This window comes from Esox lucius, chromosome 24 (assembly GCF_011004845.1).
Source record: "Esox lucius isolate fEsoLuc1 chromosome 24, fEsoLuc1.pri, whole genome shotgun sequence".
NCBI classification, from domain to species: Eukaryota; Metazoa; Chordata; class Actinopteri; order Esociformes; family Esocidae; genus Esox; species Esox lucius.
In genome coordinates this window covers 15,753,742-15,771,418 of record NC_047592.1, presented here as the reverse complement: position 1 = coordinate 15,771,418, position 17,677 = coordinate 15,753,742, and the positions used below count along the sequence as shown (strand labels likewise).

The window sequence follows — 17,677 nt, the reverse complement described above, 5'->3', positions numbered from 1 at the left end:
GACGGAGGTGAGCAAGTACAGAGGGATGAATAGAAGAGGAGAGCTAGAGAGAGGGAGAGAAAGGTGGGTGTTTAGGGGTACGAAGAGAACGCCTCCCTTTGTTCCCACTGGGTGTGGATGATGTGTGTTCACGTCTCAAAATGCGCATGTCTGCGGGAGTGAGAGTGTGTGTGTGTGTGTGTGTGTGTGTGTGAGAAACGGGCCTGAGAGGCAGGACTGGTTCAGGTCTCTCTCGTTTACAGGAAGTCCCAAATTGCTTTGACACCACTTCGATAGGCAATCATGACTATTCATCCTGCCTTTAGAAATCTCAATAATTTACCGGGGGGTGGGGGGCAGGGGGGGGGGGGAGAAGAGAGAGTTAAACCAGTTAAACCACCCACAAAGCAGAACAGAGACACACAGAAGACAAAGAAAGGAAAAAGAACAGACCAATTTAAAACATATAAACTTCAGCATCTGCCAGCTCTCTGTAACGTGACAGAGGGCAGGAAAGGGAAAGAGGGAGACACATTCGCCATGAGGTGCTAGAGGGGTTAGGAGGAAAGAGAGAAGGAGAGAGAGAAAGGAGAGGAGGGAGAGGTGGAATTAGTAAGTAGAGGCGGATTATTTTGCAGACAAGAGAGGATAAGAATGAGTGTGAGTGTATGAGTTGGGGAAAGTGCGTGTGAGGCCTTTCAGCAACTATGAGGGGAGCTTCTTTGTTCACGGGAGGGAGAGGCGGAGGAGTGAGTGAGTGGGGACGGGGTAGAAAAAACGAGAGAGCGATACGCTACTGAAAGAGAGGGGGTACGCCACGAAGGAAATGGAACCCCTTCCAGTTGGACTTTGGCCAGTACTAGGAGCAAAACCATGTTTTCATCTGTGTGTGTCTGTGTGTGTGTGTGCGTGTGAGAGAGTGTGTGTACAGTTTAAATGGTGTGTGTGTTAGTGCTTTACCACAAGACAGGCGGACAAAGACAAAGAAAGAGGAAACAGGCGAAGAAAAACCAGCTTGCTCCATACCTTCAGGCATGCATAGTAAGACGTGTGTGTGTGTCTATGAGTGCGTATGTGCGTGCATGTGTGTGTGTGCAGGCAGAGTATCCAATTTAATCCTGTTCATGGAGCAACGTTCATACAAGACAGATCTTGTTATGGAGTTATCGTGGACAACAAAGACTGCTCATTGGCTAGGAGTTCTCCCATTCAACTGTGCTGTATACAGAACAATTACAGCCCTGGTGACTGGATGTCCTATGCAGAGCCGGGGTGGGGTGGGGGGCAGTTATTTCCCCGTCTTTTGCCCTCCTTGTCTCGCTCTAGAGCTGCGGATATCGATTATCTACACAGCTCATGAACAGGTCGCAGATAACCCCATCAGTATACAGAGAAACAGGCAGACCTGGCATCCAGGGCAGCATTCATTAACGCACTACGGAATCAAAAATGGTTTGCAGCAGAAAAAGCATTTCTTATTGGTAGTCCCTCCTTGTTTCAGTCCGTCTGATGTCTAACGACCGGGACCCTGATCACTAGAGCTGTGTGGAGTCGGAGCCCCGAGAAACAGGCTTGTCTACGAGACAAGGTCAAGGTTTCCCTTCAAACAGCTTAAGATGTGGGCTAATGGTCTGACCAGATGGACTTAGAAGAAATGAATTGCTATGCCAGCCACAGACACACAGACAGGTCTGTGAAACAGTACCAACATGTATGAAGGAGTAATAGAAAACATTGTAAAGTAATACAGAGTTCAAGAAGTGGCGGAGTAGCAATACAAAGTTTATGAAGTGGCGGAGTAGCAATACGAAGGTTATGAAGTGGTGGAGTAGCAATACGAAGGTTATGAAGTGGTTGAGTAGCAATACAAAGTTTATGATGTGGTGGAGTAGCAATACGAAGGTTATGAAGTGGTGGAGTAGAAATACGAAGTTTATGAAGTGGTTGAGTAGTAATACAAAGGTTATGAAGTAATGGAGTAGCAGTATGAAGTTTATGAAGTGGTTGAGTAGTAATACGAAGGTTATGATCCAAATAGTGCCCAAAGATCTCCAAATACGAAGTTGTGGAGAAGTGAAACAAAGGTTATGAAGTAGTGGAGTGGTAATATAAAGGTTATGAAGTAGTGGAGTAGTAATATGAAGGTTATGAAGTAGTGGAGTAGTAATATAAAGGTTATAAAGTCCTCCATGCTGACAGAGTCAGAGTAGCACCAGGGTTGACTGGCGACTGCCTGACTCCGGGAGTCAAACTAGCATCATTGTTGATTGGGGTTATTAGGAGGGTATTAGATTGGGTCAGAGTGAAGAGAGGAGGCGTCGTCATGGGGCATATCTGCTGCTGAGGAATGTGTGTGTGTTAATGACTCACAGGAAGAAGCTCTGATGATGGGATAATGATGATCTATTAGCCATCCCTCACACTCAGTATCTGGGTCACATCACATAAGACCCACCATCTCACCCTCCTCCCTCCCTCCCTCCCTCCCTCGCCCCCTCATCCCTCCTCTAGCACTTACTCCTCAGTACCTCCACGTACCTTCCTAATCCACCCCGGCCTAACCCCCCACCCCTCCTCCCCTGCCCCATTTTCCTCATCCAGAGAGGTGAGCCAGGTCTATGACAGCAACTGTGACATGATTCTGCAGGCTAGGTCAGGGTAAACATTTCTCTCCCAACACAACCACCCACCCACACCCACACACTGAAACAAAGCCAGAAACAGACACACAAACATTCTGAGTTACCGGCCCGAGAAAAACAAGACTATAAAACACGTCTGACAAAAATTGAGATGGATACCCAAAGAAGGGAACAGCACTAACTTGGTAACCGCCAGTACCATATTGGTTAGGAACAGACTAGGCTCGTCAGAGGACAGACCACTTGACGCCAGTTGTTCAAAGACACAAGGACTAACAAATGGCGCCCTATTCTCAATGCAGAGCCCTACTTCAGACCAAGGACCACTGGGACTGTGGTGAACACTTGTGCACTTCATAGGGAATTGGGTTCCATTTGTGAGGCTGCCGGGAAGTGATTTGAATAGATTTGGTCTGTCAGGAATGGTACAGGGCCAAAGGAATAACAGTGGTTGGGTCCTTTGTGTTTCACCTCTTTTCTGCGTAACTGGGAACGGCGCATGCAAATTGCCACCTCTCCTTTCCAGCCTTAGGGGGATGTTGACACACCTTGAAACACACACACACACACACACACACACACACATGCAGGGGGTGCTGGTAATTGCGTTCTGAGCCAAAGGTCTGTTGGAGGAGGGAGAGGAAGAATAGGAGAAGGAGGAAGAGAATTTCCCTGTGTGGGTGATTGTACCCCATCCCAGCTCAGCCGTGGAGACGCCGGGCTACACCAGGATGGCACTGGCCCCTTTTTAAGCAGGATCAACCCCCCCCCCACCCCCACGGCATTTAGGCCGGCCCAGGCCAATCCCCCTCTGTAGAGGACCGGAGGAATGGAAAGCTGAAACGGGGGTGGGCCAGAGGGCCACGTGCTGAGAGCTGATCCTGGATCAGAGAAGACCTGCGGGATTTGGGGGGATGCCACCCCCCCCCCCCCCCCACCATCACCACCGTTGACCCACGCTGAGCCTGATTAGCTCTGTTTAACCGCTGGATCGGGGGAGAGAGGATCACCGTGGATCTGAGGGCAGTGCGGATGGATGGATCTCAGTGGGTTCCAACCCATGGCTCCTCATCCAGATGGGCTGGAGCTCCTCGAGGCTGCCCCTCTAAGGCTTCACGTGATCAGGTTAGACGGGCCACACAGCCGGCCAGTTCTTCTGGTGCTGCAGGTGAGGTACCTCTTGAATTCCAAAGACTTCCCCAAGTCCCCAGGACATGAAACCTATACAGCTGGAGGAGCAACCAGGAACCCAGCCCCATTAGTTCATCAGTCCTAGTGTGTCTCTGTGCGTTTGTGTCCGAATCATCTAACACTCCAGGGCTCTGAAGAGACATAAAACGACACCCACCACTGTTCTTTCTGTCGGTCAGCCAGCCAGCCAGCCAGCCAGCCAGCCAGCCAGCCAACCAACCTGCCTCGCTGTTCTTTCCTTTTAGTAAACCAGACATGCATTGCATTGGCCAGTGCTCTGCCACATCAGCTGTAGGCTCCTTTCACAGCTCCTGTTGCTCTCAGCTCGTAAACTCTGCTTTTTTTTTTCACTGCACAGCAGTTAGAAAGGGAAAGCAGTGAGCCTGCTACTTTAACATGTCTCCAGGAGAATAGCAGATCCCTGTATGCCCCCTCTCCCTTCCACCACTCCACTCTTTCTCTTCTCACTTTTCATTTTCATGAATCTCTCTCCCCCTGTTCCCTTCCACACTCTCCCCCTCCCCGATGTTCCTCCCTATCTCTTTATCGGTCTCCCTCCAGTGCCCTCCAAAGCCCCACTCCGGTCGTCTTTATAACCGCCTTAAACCTACAGTAGATATTCTCTAATCATTTTGCCTAAGGATCCGTGTAACTAAGCTTCCTGCTTCTTATATCCACTCTTATCCACACAACAGAAAAGGCGCTGAATGGGAAATACATCATTCATATCCAGTACAATGAAATACGGCTGGATTTATGTTTGGAACTCGGTTTGAGTTTACCTACTCCAATCAGCACTCACCATACTAATAACACTGTCTAAGAGTGACCTGAAGTTACATTTAACCCCGCCTCTTCTTTGTCCTCCAATCCTCTCTCTGCCCTCTCTCGCCCTCCTGAATAGATTCAAAAATGTTGCAGCCCCTCTCTCTGTTCCGATTCTTTTTGTACTTGAAACGCTTAGCCTAGTTGCCCAGCCTTTTATCCAACGCCAATTAGCAGACGATTAATTAATTATTGAGAATCTGGAAGGGGATTAATTTTTTATGGGTGTTTGAGAGGGAATAGTTGTAGTACAAGCCACCGAGAGGAGAGACCCACACACACACACATATACATACACACACACGCCGGCATTTACCATAAACTACAGCCATCTACCACAGCACAGAGAGACTGAAAGAGAAAGGAAGAGATAGTAAGAGCGAGAGATAAAGAGAGAAAGCTGACTCATTTAGGCTGCAGGGCCTTGTAAGGGCCAAATCCTTTTACAGTCCACAACCTGATCAGCACCAGAGCGTCACCACAGCCTGGGCCGACATGACATCTAATGAAGTCCACCGCATGTGTTTCTGGCTGAGTGTGTCTACATGCGTGCAGTCAGTGTGCATGCAGTCAGTGTGCGTGCAGTCAGTGTGCATGCAGTCAGTGTGCATGCAGTCGGTGTGCATGCAGTCTGTGCGTGCAGTCGGTGTGCGCGCAGTCGATGTGTGTGCAGTTGGTTTGCATGCAGTCGGTGTGTGTGCAGTCGGTGTGCGTGCATCCGGTGTGTGTGCAGTCGGTGTGTATGCAGTCGGTGCGTGCAGTCGGTGTGTGTGCAGTTGGTTTGCATGCAGTCGGTGTGTATGCAGTCGGTGTGCGTGCAGTCGGTGTGCGTGCATCCGGTGTGTGTGCAGTCGGTGTGTATGCAGTCGGTGTGCGTGCAGTCGGTGTGTGTGCAGTCGGTGTGCGTGCATCCGGTGTGCGTGCAGTCGGTGTGCGTGCAGTCGGTGTGCGTGCAGTCGGTGTGTGTGCAGTCGGTGTGCGTGCATCCGGTGTGTGTGCAGTCGGTGTGCGTGCAGTCGGTGTGTGTGCAGTCGGTGTGCGTGCAGTCGGTGTGTGCCGGTGTGTGTATCGCAGACGGATGGATCTCCGAGGGTGGAGCGCTTTCTATACAGAGACGTAGCCAGTGTGACCCACCACCATAGGCCTGGTGTGTGTGTGTGTGTGTGTGAAGAGCATCAGCAACTTGTGTTACGTCCACCCCCTCCTAACTCACAGAGAGTAATAACAGATTCGATCTTTCATTAGCCCAGCATGTAGTTGATAATGGGATATGCTGGGATAAGAAAAGTGTGTGTGTGTGTGTGTGTGTGTAAGGTATGTCTCGGGGAGATTCTCCCAAGGTGATCGTTCTGGTTCAATCCATGTTCCTTTAAGCATAACATGTATTGGCACTTGGGTCTTAACTCTCATCGATTTACCTACATTTTGTTATTCTCACTCCTCCCAGACTCCCCCTTTCATCTTCCAGTTTTTCTCCCCCAACCTTTGTTTCCATCCATCCACCAACCCTCCATCTGTCAATTCTTCATCCATCATCCCTCCATCTGTCAATTCTTCATCCACCAACCCTCCAACTGTCAATTCTTCATCCACCAACCCTCCAACTGTCAATTCTTCATCCATCATCCCTCCATCTGTCAATTCTTCATCCACCAACCCTCCATCTGTCAATTCTTCATCCACCAAGCCTCCATCTGTCAATTTTTCATCCATCATCCCTCCATCTGTCAATTCGTCATCCTTCAACCCTCCCAATTGTCAATTCTTCAAGCATCAATCTGTCAATTCTTCATCCATCAACCCTCCATCTGTCAAATCTTCATGCATCAAACAGTCATCTATCAATCACTTCATTTATCAACCCCTCATCCATACTATAATCTACATGCCCTTTCAAGCCATCTATCCATCCAGATGTCTTTTTTTTTGCTTCTATCCTCTTTCTCCTTCTCCTGGTCCACCCCTCCCTTTCCTTTTTATCACCTAACTTTAGTCACAGTCTTCCCTGCTGTGTAGCTGTATAATTAGCATCTGAACGCGACACATGTTTTTAATTTGCCACTTTGGTCATTGTGCTTAGACAGGAGGGACAGAGCGAGGGACAGAGCAAGGGACAGAGCGAGGGACAGAGCAAGGCAAAGAGAGAAAGTGTGAGAGAGACAGAAGGTAGGAAAGTGACATGAGAGAAAATCACAGAGGGGAGACTAGTGAGAGGAGAAAGAAAACTGGAGAGCAGAATGGAAAATAGGATGGAAATAGATAAGATAATAAGAGAGACAGAGAGAGGAAGAGAGAGCGTGACAGGAAATGTGCTAGGGAAAGAAAGGCGTCGCCTAAGGAGAGAAGGCGTCAGGTACAGAGTGAAGGCGTTCCCTAGGGAGAGAAGGCGTCGGCTAGGGAGAGAAGGCGTCGGCTAGGGAGAGAAGGCGTCGGCTAGGGAGAGAAGGCATCAGGTACAGAGAGAAGGCGTCGCCAAGGGAGAGAAGGCGTCGCCTAGGGAGAGAAGGCGTCGGCTAGGGAGAGAAGGCGTCAGGTACAGAGAGAAGGCGTCGCCAAAGGAGAGAAGGCGTCAGCTAGGGAGAGAAGGCGTCAGGTACAGAGAGAAGGCGTCGCCTAGGGAGAGAAGGAATGAGTACATGAACCAACAGAAGAATGTACCATGAAGAGACTGACTGGAGAGAGGGAGAGGGGAGGTGGAGAGGGGCGGGAGACAGGAGGGAGACGGGAGGTGGAGAGGGGAGGGAGAGGGGAGGTGGAGAGGGGAGGGAGACGGGAGGGAGAGAGTCTGCAGGTGGACACCCTCAACATCAAAGCAGGAAGAAATGAAGAACGTTTCAGAGGGTAACTACTCACCCGTCAGTAGTACATTTGCTACAGGACCAAAATGTGAACCATGCATGCACTTCAACCCAGATTTACAGTTCTGTCCTGACTTTGCATACCAGTACGTGATCATTTTGACAGCATACAAAAATATATAGTAGAGTCTGTGTGTGTGTGTGTGTGTGAGAGACAGAATCTTCTTAAACACTTGTTAATTGACAATTACTTGTGTACTCACCATGTATCAACCATGTAAGAACAGGACCTCTATGATTCAAAGACATAGTTAATTCAAAATCTAGATTATGGTTAAATCGCCCTTTGTGTCTGCAGCCCTGTTGTTACAAAAACCACAATTATTAATTATCTTCTTCAAGCTACAAAATGGAGTAAGCATTTCAGCATTGCCCGATTTCATCTGTGAAGCGGGCCATTCAATGACAGCAAAGCTGCACTGCAAAATGAAAAGTCCCCAAAAATGCCTTAAACTAAGATGGATAGTCAATTCTAGTAAAGAACATGTCTTTCTTCAGTGTCACTTTTAATCTTTGCTACTTCATCCCAATTCTCTAATGATTTAATAGCCAGTATTGCTCACTTATGGAAAGTGATCTTGCCTCTGACATACTGTGTTATCCCTTTAAAACAGATGCTCTGTCCTGTAGCTTTATGAAGCTATCGCTCCTGTCCCCTTTCCATGATGACATCTGATCATGTAAAAATGGCATAGCCAGTAGTAAATAATGGATTATTGAACATTCTGTCACCATTTGCCTTCAGAAACATCTCAGGGTATGGATAATTCAAGCAAAATATAGATTGACCTTTTAACTAAGGAACATAACAAAACGTAGCTGAACTGAACGATGGTAGCTGACACAAGAGATGACAGGAAGAAGGAGACAGACACAGATATACCTTTGGCAGCTCAATGTAGTGCAGTTGAATTTTCTAGCGCACAGTGTGACACAACCGCTGGGTTGAGTCCTCCAACAAAACACACAACTGGGTTTGTGAGTCCCCAATAAGCAGGCATCTTAACACTTAACTAGCTATGTCTTAACAACTGTCTCTCCACCGATTCCAGACGAGCGCAATCCGGCTAGAATTTATCCTGATTTCTTCCCTCTTTTCAAGCCAGCTACTTCCGCAATCTGTGTATGGCTACAGTTAAGACGCCTGTGCGACTGGGTATGGACATTTGCACAGGGTTTGGGGGGGGTTTAGAAATTGTTGCTGCCTTTCCGCTAGCATTTGAGAAAGCAATTGATTATGCATGAGCACAATTCCCACCCAAAGTTTCACCCCACCAATCCAAATTCATGATTTGCCCTGAGAGTTTTTGCCTGAAGAGAGCACTCCACTTCCAAATGTTTGCGAGAAGAGCTAGCAATGTTTCCTGACCTTGTGCTGTTGCACGGGTTCTGGCAAAAAGAGACCTTCTCCCCCAACCTCTTGCCGTTTCACACACACCCAAAAGGACAGACATCGACCCCCTTGTCGTATTAACTTGTCATAATAATTAAGAGGTAACAATCAGGCTGACCAATGAACCCCATGGTCCCTGCTGCTTGAGCAAAAGCCCTTTATAGAACAAGGTAAGATCTGCCACTGTGTCAAACTAAGCAACAGCTTTGAACTGTAGGGTAAAACCCTGGATGTATTTTCACCTTTGGTTGTCTCTTTCCATGGCATTCATGAGCACTACAATAAGAAAAATGTGAAACAGTAGCTAGTGTGAAGTTGCTGGTGTGCAGGTCACCACGGTTACTATGAGTTCTAAAAGAGGGCTAGGGCCTATACTAAAATAACTAATGCATGTCGAGTTTAATACATTAAAACCACACCATACCCCAGATAAGACAATAGGGCCAATCACAAAGTAGTTCCAGAGCTACAACTCCTTCAGCGAAAACCTCCCTTTCGCCCATCGGATTACTCCCCCCACCGCTGCCAGCGTCACGGAGTCTCAAAAATGGCATTATTTCTAATATAATTTACTACTTTCGGCAGGTTCACAGGGCGCTAAAATACGATGGGACTATGCCGATATTTGGAACACTAACCCTCGTTATGGGCTTTTGCCAAGAGCTACAATGAGAACTGCACAGAAGTAGATGTCCTTGTTGCAGCATCTGTCGAAGAAAGCGAGGCCCGGGAGTATCCGAAGCCCACATGGAGGCATATTAAAAACCTATTCGTCTTAAAACAGCCCTCGGCATCTGTAGCTTGGCCTAATAGCTGCTCGTAGCCTAGATTCCGTTCCTGACCAGCTTATGTAGTCTCGAGGTCTCGAGTAGGTTACACACGCAATCACCAGGTGTCAAGTCAGACGCACGGAAATTCACGGAGGTGTCAGGAAACTGAGAATAGGGGGTCTCGGTGGTTAGGCACAGTGGATAATTGGAGGTGTTTGAAATTACATTTCTCACCTACAACCGACTTTCCTTTGTCCAGAGACGAACATGCTAATGAGTTGAATGTGTTTAGGGCAGAGTCCCCTTTTTGTAAATAAATGTCAACTTGGACTGTGGTGTCAGGAATATTGGCTACTATGATTAATATGGTTTTATTATTCAACGTTGTTTTTACTTCCTCTATGTAATGTAAATGTAATCAAATAAATGGTATGCAAGTGAATTACTATGTAGCCAAACTACCAAAAACTATTATCAAAGAGAGTGGAAAAGTCTCTTTTTGACAATTCAGATTTTTCAAGTTTTATAGCCTAAGAGAGGAACGAATTTTGGAATGACAAAAATGCTGGCCAGGTGATGAATTAAATGGAAAAGCGTGTACTTCTAAATGTTACCGTAAAATCCCTCAACATAGACACTCCATACAAGCTGGCATTTACGAGTCTGGACCACATAAAAGCACAACTTCTTTAGCCTTGGATAACTCGACCAAAGAGGGAGAAGTCGTTATAACACACCTTCCCTCTCCGAACTCGAGAGCTTTAACTCTGCACGTTAAGATAGGCCTATAATTATTGTTTGAACTACAGTAATGTAAACATCGCATAGGCTGCACAGCTTAATATTTCGACGCTTACCTTTTGTTCAAGGAATTCCAGTAGATCGGCTCCATGTTCGTAGCCGCCGACCCCAGTAAATCCAGTAAGAATATCAGCAGAAATCCCAATCTACATCCACTTCTCCGACACACCATTGCAACCCCGAAAACCCGATCATTTAACCCCATTTTAAAATAAATGGTATATTTTCTAATGAGGTTGGAGATTGGGACTTTCCAAACCTAGCCTATAGGTGAGTCACTCAATGCGGGGTGAGATATCGTCCCTGGGCAACCGCATGGATATAAGCCGAAAATGTAGCACACGGCGCAATAATTAACACTGAACTATGGCAGAGAAAGTTGATTTAGTCGTGACCGTTGACCGATCATAAGTGCTGCGTCCTTCGTGTGCGTAATTTGACAATATTTATCTTTTCGTTTCCAGGAGAAATAGATTGCTATTCAAATCCCATGACTTTCTGATTATTTTGTCGTTAGTCCCTCTTTTTTTCCTCAAAGCGATGTTCAATGGCTTGTGCACACTTCCACAAAAGATCTCCTGTAAATCGATTTCTATCCGGATTCAATGCGCGCTCGAAAGCTATTTCTGTTGTGGGTTGATGTTCCCTATAATTGTGGTTTCCCAAACAATGTTCTCTTGTTCTCTGCCACGATTATCATCGGGTTCTCTCCCATTCCTTTATACTTCTTATTTTCTTTAAAGTTCTCCGAAATAGAAAGGGTCCTAAAAGCTTACACACACGAGCGCAACTGCTAAAAATGAAATAAGCTTATCTCCCGTTCAAAACAGCAGCTCCATCCTGATAAGTATTTGTTAATGCTGGATTCTCGCAGGATTTGTAAATGCACTGTACGGTCCTCTCCGTCCAGTAAGTAAATCCAAGATTATTTCCTAAATGATTGTAATTAAAATATACGAACTCAGGTGATGACAAATCCCATCAAACAACAAATGAAACCACTGAAATAGAAAGAGAACTGAAGGCTGGGCGATTTGCAATCATTCAACTTCTGTCCTTACCAGACGTGTAAGAGCAAAAGAAAACTTGAAATGAAAAAATACCAGTTTAACATATATTCTTATGTTAATAACTAGCTGGAACCGCTGTACAGAGTCATTTTGGAATCTGGATAGCTTTCCTTGTCCGGCAATTTTTCGATTCGGTATATTCCCGTCTCACTAGTTTAACATCCTACTCGTTTGACTGGCCAAATGCACGGAGCACATTGACAGACTGAATGGTTGTTTGGAAGAGGGGAGGTGTATGTTAGAATAAAAAAAAATCCCCACCATTCCGAATAGCAGGCAGAAGCACAACGGAGCGGAATTTTCTTTCAGTGTTTTTTTTCTTTCTGGGCGGTGTAGAGTCGGTTGTAGCCCTCCCTCAATTTACATATCACCCCCTCCTCGTGTGCGCGTGCGTGTGTGTCTGTTGGGCTCCACTCTCCCATTCGTTTTTCTGCCTCTTTCAAATGCGCTTCCTTCGTTTTCTTTATCTGTTCGCGGCCTCAAGCAAGCAGTTGCTCAGCGCACCTGACTGTCCCCCCTCCTTTCCAAAAGTGGTAGCTTTTTGGTCATTATATAATTTTAACTGAGTTGAGGAACTTACTATAAAAGTAGTAGTCTACCTTTTTGGGATTTTATGAACGAAAATGATAGGTCTCTACTCTATCATTTCTGTAACATGTTATGTGACTCATAATTGTGACACAAGACCTATTGCCCTTTTCATTCCCACCCAGATTTTTCTCTCTGTGCTTTGACATTGTTGGGGAAGTAAGCTATATTCTAAGCAATAACTTCCATTAATAACAGTTCAAAGAGTCGTTTGATTTGACGATGTACAGAGCACCGCGGGCGACAGGCACCTCGGTGACCACACACTGTTGTTTATAGTGGGACCACGCAGCCAAGAGAACCAACAGGGCCAAATGCCATCTGACGGTCAAGTAGGGACCAACACTTTGCCTTTGCTGTCACCATGTGGTTAGTTACGGAACTGCAGAGAAATTCCACATTATTACCGCGGAACAGCAACATTTTATCTTATAAAACCTAATGCTTATGTCTGAGTTCTGAAATATGCTTGTAATCAATGCAGATTGAAGTAAATTCACAAGACAACATATTCAATTGAAAATCTGATTTATTTCTAAATACATTGTGGCATAATTTTCATTCCCTATATGGACACATTCCTGATGACAGAGCAGAGGCATTTGGGAGCTCCACTGGAACGCCCAAGGTGACAGATAATGTTCCTGTGTGCTGATCTAAGATCAGAGTTACACTTTAACAGCTAATAGTTCAGATCAAGATTGCAAACAATTAGCTGATCCAAAAGGCACGTGTCTCAGTACCCCTGCCTCGAGCAGCAGGAAGATGCATCACTGAGTTGATCCGGGAAGGTGTCCCTCGTTGATGACATCATCCGTTTGAACGCCCACATCAGTGTATCCAGGCTCTCGACCAAGGTGACGGAGCTTCAACAGGTAGTCAGAGTGGAGGGAGGACTCGGTCAGATCCACAAACTGTCTGTAGCTACACTGTAATCTCTGGAGGAGGGAGGGAGATGAACAGAAAGACATGGAGAGATGAAAGAGAGGGAAGACAGATGGTGGGTCTTAAAATTGGTCATGTTATCATTTAAGACAAAAACTCAGGAGAGGCAAGCGTATGAAACAATGAATACAACAGAAGCGGCCATATGACTGAAATGGAGGGGAAATAGACAGAATGGTGTGTGGGTAACAAGTCAGAGGACAAGTTGGCAGATGGACAAGCCTTCTCTGGCAGGGGGGGGGCGGGGCTTATTATTATTATCCATGCCTATTATGGATTGAGCGAGATGGGTGAGAGTGTACCAGTATTTAAAAGAGGGAGTGGAGTCGCACTGGCCTGTGTAGATGTGTGTGTGTGTGAGTGGTAGTTTAGTGGCGTTCATTTATTCATGACTCCCTCATTAAGAGTGCTGACCTTAAACTCTGTTTCGTATCGCATCTTCTCCCCTGTGACCCGGGACAAAGTCTGCTCCAGCTGCCACTGCCTAACGCCACCCAGAGACACGGCCAAAACACGCAACAGACAGGGGAGGGAGAAACCAGGAAAGAGGAGAGAGAGAGAGAGAAGTTGGAGAAAACGTTACAAAACACGACAGTGTGTTTATGCAAGGGCACACACACACACACACACACACTCATAGCATAAAAACATATACAATAAGCAACACAACGTTCGAGGTGATGGAGAGCTAGTGGTCATACTGGGAGAGCGATAGAGGGGGAAGAAAAGGCTCTGAGGCCCTCTGTTGGGTTGTGTGTGTCGGACATTCTTGCCTGGTCTGCATTCGGCAAAGTTCCACTGCATGTCTTTCCTGGAGAGCCTCTCGGTCCTCCTGAGCCTCTTGTTCACACTGCCGTTGGACTCGTAGCTCCGTCTCCCTAACACTCCTCTCTCTCTCCTCCTGCAATAGAGGCAGATAGCTGAAAGGGGCAGGAAGGGGAGTATGATTTGCGAGGAACACATATACACACACACACACACACACCTGTATTTTAGCCTCCACGGCCTCTGCCTCTCTCAGTCTCTCCTCTTCCGCCTCTCCCTGCATCTTGGCCCTCATCCTCCCACACATCTCAATCACCGCCAGTCTCATCTCTCTCTCCATCTCCTCCCGCAGCCCCACGAGGCGCTCCGCAAACACGGCCTGCTGCGCTACCCGCTCGCCCTGCCTCCACTCGGCCTCCAGCCTCTCCCTCGCCAGCACGGCCTCTTTGAAGTGCACCTGCAGACGCTGGAGAGGCCAGAAGGGATAGAGAGAGAGAAACATAAAGCAGCGGAGGTCGGAAAGGGAGGTAAAGAGAGACGGAGGAGAGGATGAAAGGAAGAAAGGATGGGGGAACAGGGAGGGGTGAGGGGAGAGAAAGTGTGAAGCTGGGCAGAATTAGCAGTGCTCAGTGGTTGGTGGCAGTTTGCCTCAGGGCTGGTGAGGGAAAGTGTAATCTTAGGGCTTCGCTGCCTTTCCCTAGAGTGCAATTATAGAAGCCATTACTCCAGCAAGGCCAGCTAAACTCCACGCCATACATTCCACCCGCAAGGCCTCACCTGCATACAGGAGACTCAACAGCCACTTCAATAGGCCATGTTCATCACAAACGTATCTCGCCAGAGGGAATGAGAAGGGGAGACGGGACGGAGGGGTATAGACGGGCAGAGAGAGAGGGAGATGGGTATAGACGGGCAGAGAGAGAGGGAGATGGGTACCGACGGGCAGAGAGAGAAGGAGATGGGTATAGACGGGCAGAGAGAGAAGGAGATGGGTATAGACGGGCAGAGAGAGAGGGAGATGGGTATATGAGAACATATTGTACATTTCAAATCTGGAGCAGTAGGATTCTGCCCCAGCTAGTGGGTACAGTATAATATACTTTTATGACGTGGGCTATACTGATACCTCCCGTCTATATTAGGGCGTTGATCAAGGCCGGTATTTAACACAGAAATCCAACCCATCTGGAGTGAACGAAGGGATCAGAGTAGTTCTGATCGGAGGCACTCACTGTGGGGACTCACTGTGTGTCTTAGTGCAGGATATATATAACTCACACATGCCAATTACTGTCACTGTACTGTAAACAAGGGGAAATGTGTCTGTCATTAAAATCTAAAGACTATGGAAATGCTTCGAAGACAGGCAGCAAAGAGCTACAGGCCTAGCTTACGGTATAGGTAGATAGGCAATTAGCTTACAGGCTATAACATGTGCAGTGGAAACAAGTTGGTCTGATCACAGAAAAGTTTCATCCAGAATGTCTTTTTAGTGTGACGTCTACCTCCCCCTGTTGTTTCAGGGCACTCCCTTTATCCTTCTCAGCCTTTTCCAGAATTTCTTCCATCCAGGGATACTCTCTCTGTGTGGCCCCCACATCAGGCTTCTCCAACTGGGGGGCGAGAGAGGCCAGCCCTGGGGCTTGGCTGGGGCTTGTGGAGGAAGACTTGGGAGGAAGAAACTGCTGTCCCACACCTGTTAGAACAGCCAATGATAAAAACTCAGATACCCCATAAAACAGCGTTTCTCAACCCTGCTCCTGGGCCCCCCCCCTATTATCAAGTCCTTCATGAGCCACATCAGGTATGTTAGGGCAGGGAGAGATCTAAAACATGCAGGGCAGGGGGACGTGTCCAGGGTTTTGTTTCAGACCATGATCAGCACACTGAACCTGTTCACATCAGACCTCCAGGAACCAATATCCCGCTCCTGCCATGGAGGCGCACTTGGACGAGTTCCAGTGTGGGTCCCTGGGTGGCTCACTGAGCAGTGAGGGTCCCAAGGTCGATTCCCGCACGAGGCCGGCACAAGAAGTTATGTTGACGCACGCACTGCCGTATGTGGCCCTGAATAACAGCGTCTGTTAAACGACTTGCATTAGAAGCGTGACATTGAAGACACAAGCCCCTGTAAAGTAGCAGTCGCTTCCCACCCATTTTCTTTCCATGCCCTGAAAACCTGTTCATTCTTTAAGAACGGAGCAGCGATATGAGCGCAACACAACAGTAGCTTACAGAGACATTTACAAGTCTGCTTTCGGAGATGAGTCATCCTCTTTCTCCATGCTGAATTACCCCAGGTCAAACACGAGTTTCTCTAAGTGCCTTCTCCCTGGGATTAACTGCTCAAACAGCAGACAGTCATTTGAATAATTGTTTTCAAATGTCTCTCAAAACGTCAAAATGCATTTTTTCTTCTTTAAACACAGCTACTTGCTTGATATTCCCCAGTTAGAGGACCGACATTTCAAACTGTAGAACGAGGTGGCAGACACAGAGGGGGGACACACGAAAGGATTTATCAGAAACTAAACTGAAGCCTTTGTGCAACTTTAAATAAGGAACTGACTGCACTCAAGCGAATATATTAACAATGGTGTCTTGCGCTTGAGGTAGAAAAACATGTCGCTCACAGTCAGCATTGTCTCTCCAGAAGCTGTCTAGAAGTGGGGGATTATAAAAAAAAAAAAAAAAAAAGAATAAACACTGAAAGCACGTCACCTAGTTTGGAAGGATATAATTCCATTGTATGTTGGCTAGTTGCATACAGTCACAGGAAGTGTGACTGGTTGCGTTGTGGAGTCTCACCCAGGATGTGTGTGTGGAGCAGCCTCTGTGTGGAGAGAGTGGTCCGGTTCAGCATCCTCTCCAGAGACCACATGTCAGACATGCTCCCCCCCTGACAGGCCTCACTAGGGGAGGAACTGCAGGTCGCAGGGTTTGGCTGCAGGAGGATTACGACCACCCAATTCGCTGTTTGACTCTTGGCTAGTGAGATGAAGGGCTCCTCTCCGTTTGGCTGTGAAGATCACACCGATGATTCTGCGGTTACATTCTTTTTCCCCCCCTCTCCTCTCTTTCTTGCGCTAATGCTCACCCTTTCTGTTTCACCTCTCCCTAGATCTCTAAGCTGAACACCCCACTTCACTCTCCAGCCTTATTCTTAGATGGTTGCTTAGCAACTTTTCACAACACAACAGTGTAGCTCTCCAACTCGGCACTCAGCTCTGCTTATATGCCCATGGTTTTACTCAGTTTGTGTGTGTTTGTTTATTGGAAGCCTCCTGGTATAGCACCAAGAGCCTTTTCAGAAAGCTAGCACCATGGTCCTCTGTACCGTAAGACCTTAAATAAAATAACTTAAGACAAAATACCAGATTAAAAAAATTATAATACATATCTATCAAGCTTCACAATATAAATTAAGCTTCAGCTTAATGTTGACATGTAATGACAAATAATCATACAGGTTTTAGAGTGAACAGAACCATATTCCATCCCATAATGGATTGCAAATCCACATACAGCAGTTCATTTGCCCTCTAGTGGACTCTTTCAAAACTTGCAGACAAACTAGACAGAAACCAGCAATAGAGAACTTACCCACAAAAAAGCATCTCATCAGTTATTGTGTAATTAACTCAAGAAAACAACTTGTACCAGGACACAACCACTCCATTTCACCTTACACGAACACTGTTAGAGATATTATCCACATGCTCAGTGATTTGGGGAAGGAACGTGGCAGAACGTCGAAACTCAGAGCAGATCAACGTGGTGTGTGCGATTGGATCGGGAAAGGAATAGAAAAAGCACATCTGTCACAACATCACTTGGAAAAAAAACTGCT

At 46.9% G+C, this 17,677-nt stretch overlaps 2 protein-coding genes across 3 annotated transcripts in view; both read right to left on the bottom strand.

Moving 5' to 3' along the window:
* Positions 1-11,814, bottom strand: part of efnb3b (ephrin-B3b) — a 76,428-nt gene extending 64,614 nt beyond the window's left edge. The window contains exon 1 of one of the 2 annotated variants that reach the window (XM_034290691.1): positions 10,516-11,814. In XM_034290691.1, coding sequence (XP_034146582.1) covers positions 10,516-10,664 — 149 coding nt within the window. In that variant the 5' untranslated portion in view covers positions 10,665-11,814. The remainder of the gene's footprint in view (positions 1-10,515) is intronic. The other variant, XM_020043175.3, reaches the window with a different exon arrangement.
* An 814-nt stretch (positions 11,815-12,628) lies between these two features.
* Positions 12,629-17,576, bottom strand: si:dkey-111f13.5 (inner centromere protein B). The gene is made up of 6 exons (XM_010903452.4): positions 16,636-17,576; positions 15,333-15,523; positions 14,048-14,293; positions 13,836-13,963; positions 13,477-13,546; positions 12,629-13,055 (listed from the first exon to the last, which is right to left on the bottom strand). Exons 1-6 carry the CDS (start codon positions 16,715-16,717, stop codon positions 12,888-12,890), a joined length of 885 nt encoding a protein of 294 aa, XP_010901754.2. The 5' UTR covers positions 16,718-17,576; the 3' UTR covers positions 12,629-12,887.
* Between the last annotated feature and the right edge of the window lie 101 nt (positions 17,577-17,677).

Bases quoted from the DNA above. Each gene is read 5' to 3' on its own strand.
- si:dkey-111f13.5 (XM_010903452.4), bottom strand. From the start codon at position 16,717: ATGTCTGACATGTGGTCTCTGGAGAGGATGCTGAACCGGACCACTCTC. The intron at 14,294-15,332 runs GTAGACGTCACA...TGGCCTCTCCAG, and splicing joins CCCTGAAACAACAGGGGGAG to CGTCTGCAGGTGCACTTCAA. The intron at 13,056-13,476 runs GTCAGCACTCTT...TCCCTCCTCCAG, and splicing joins GATACGAAACAGAGTTTAAG to AGATTACAGTGTAGCTACAG.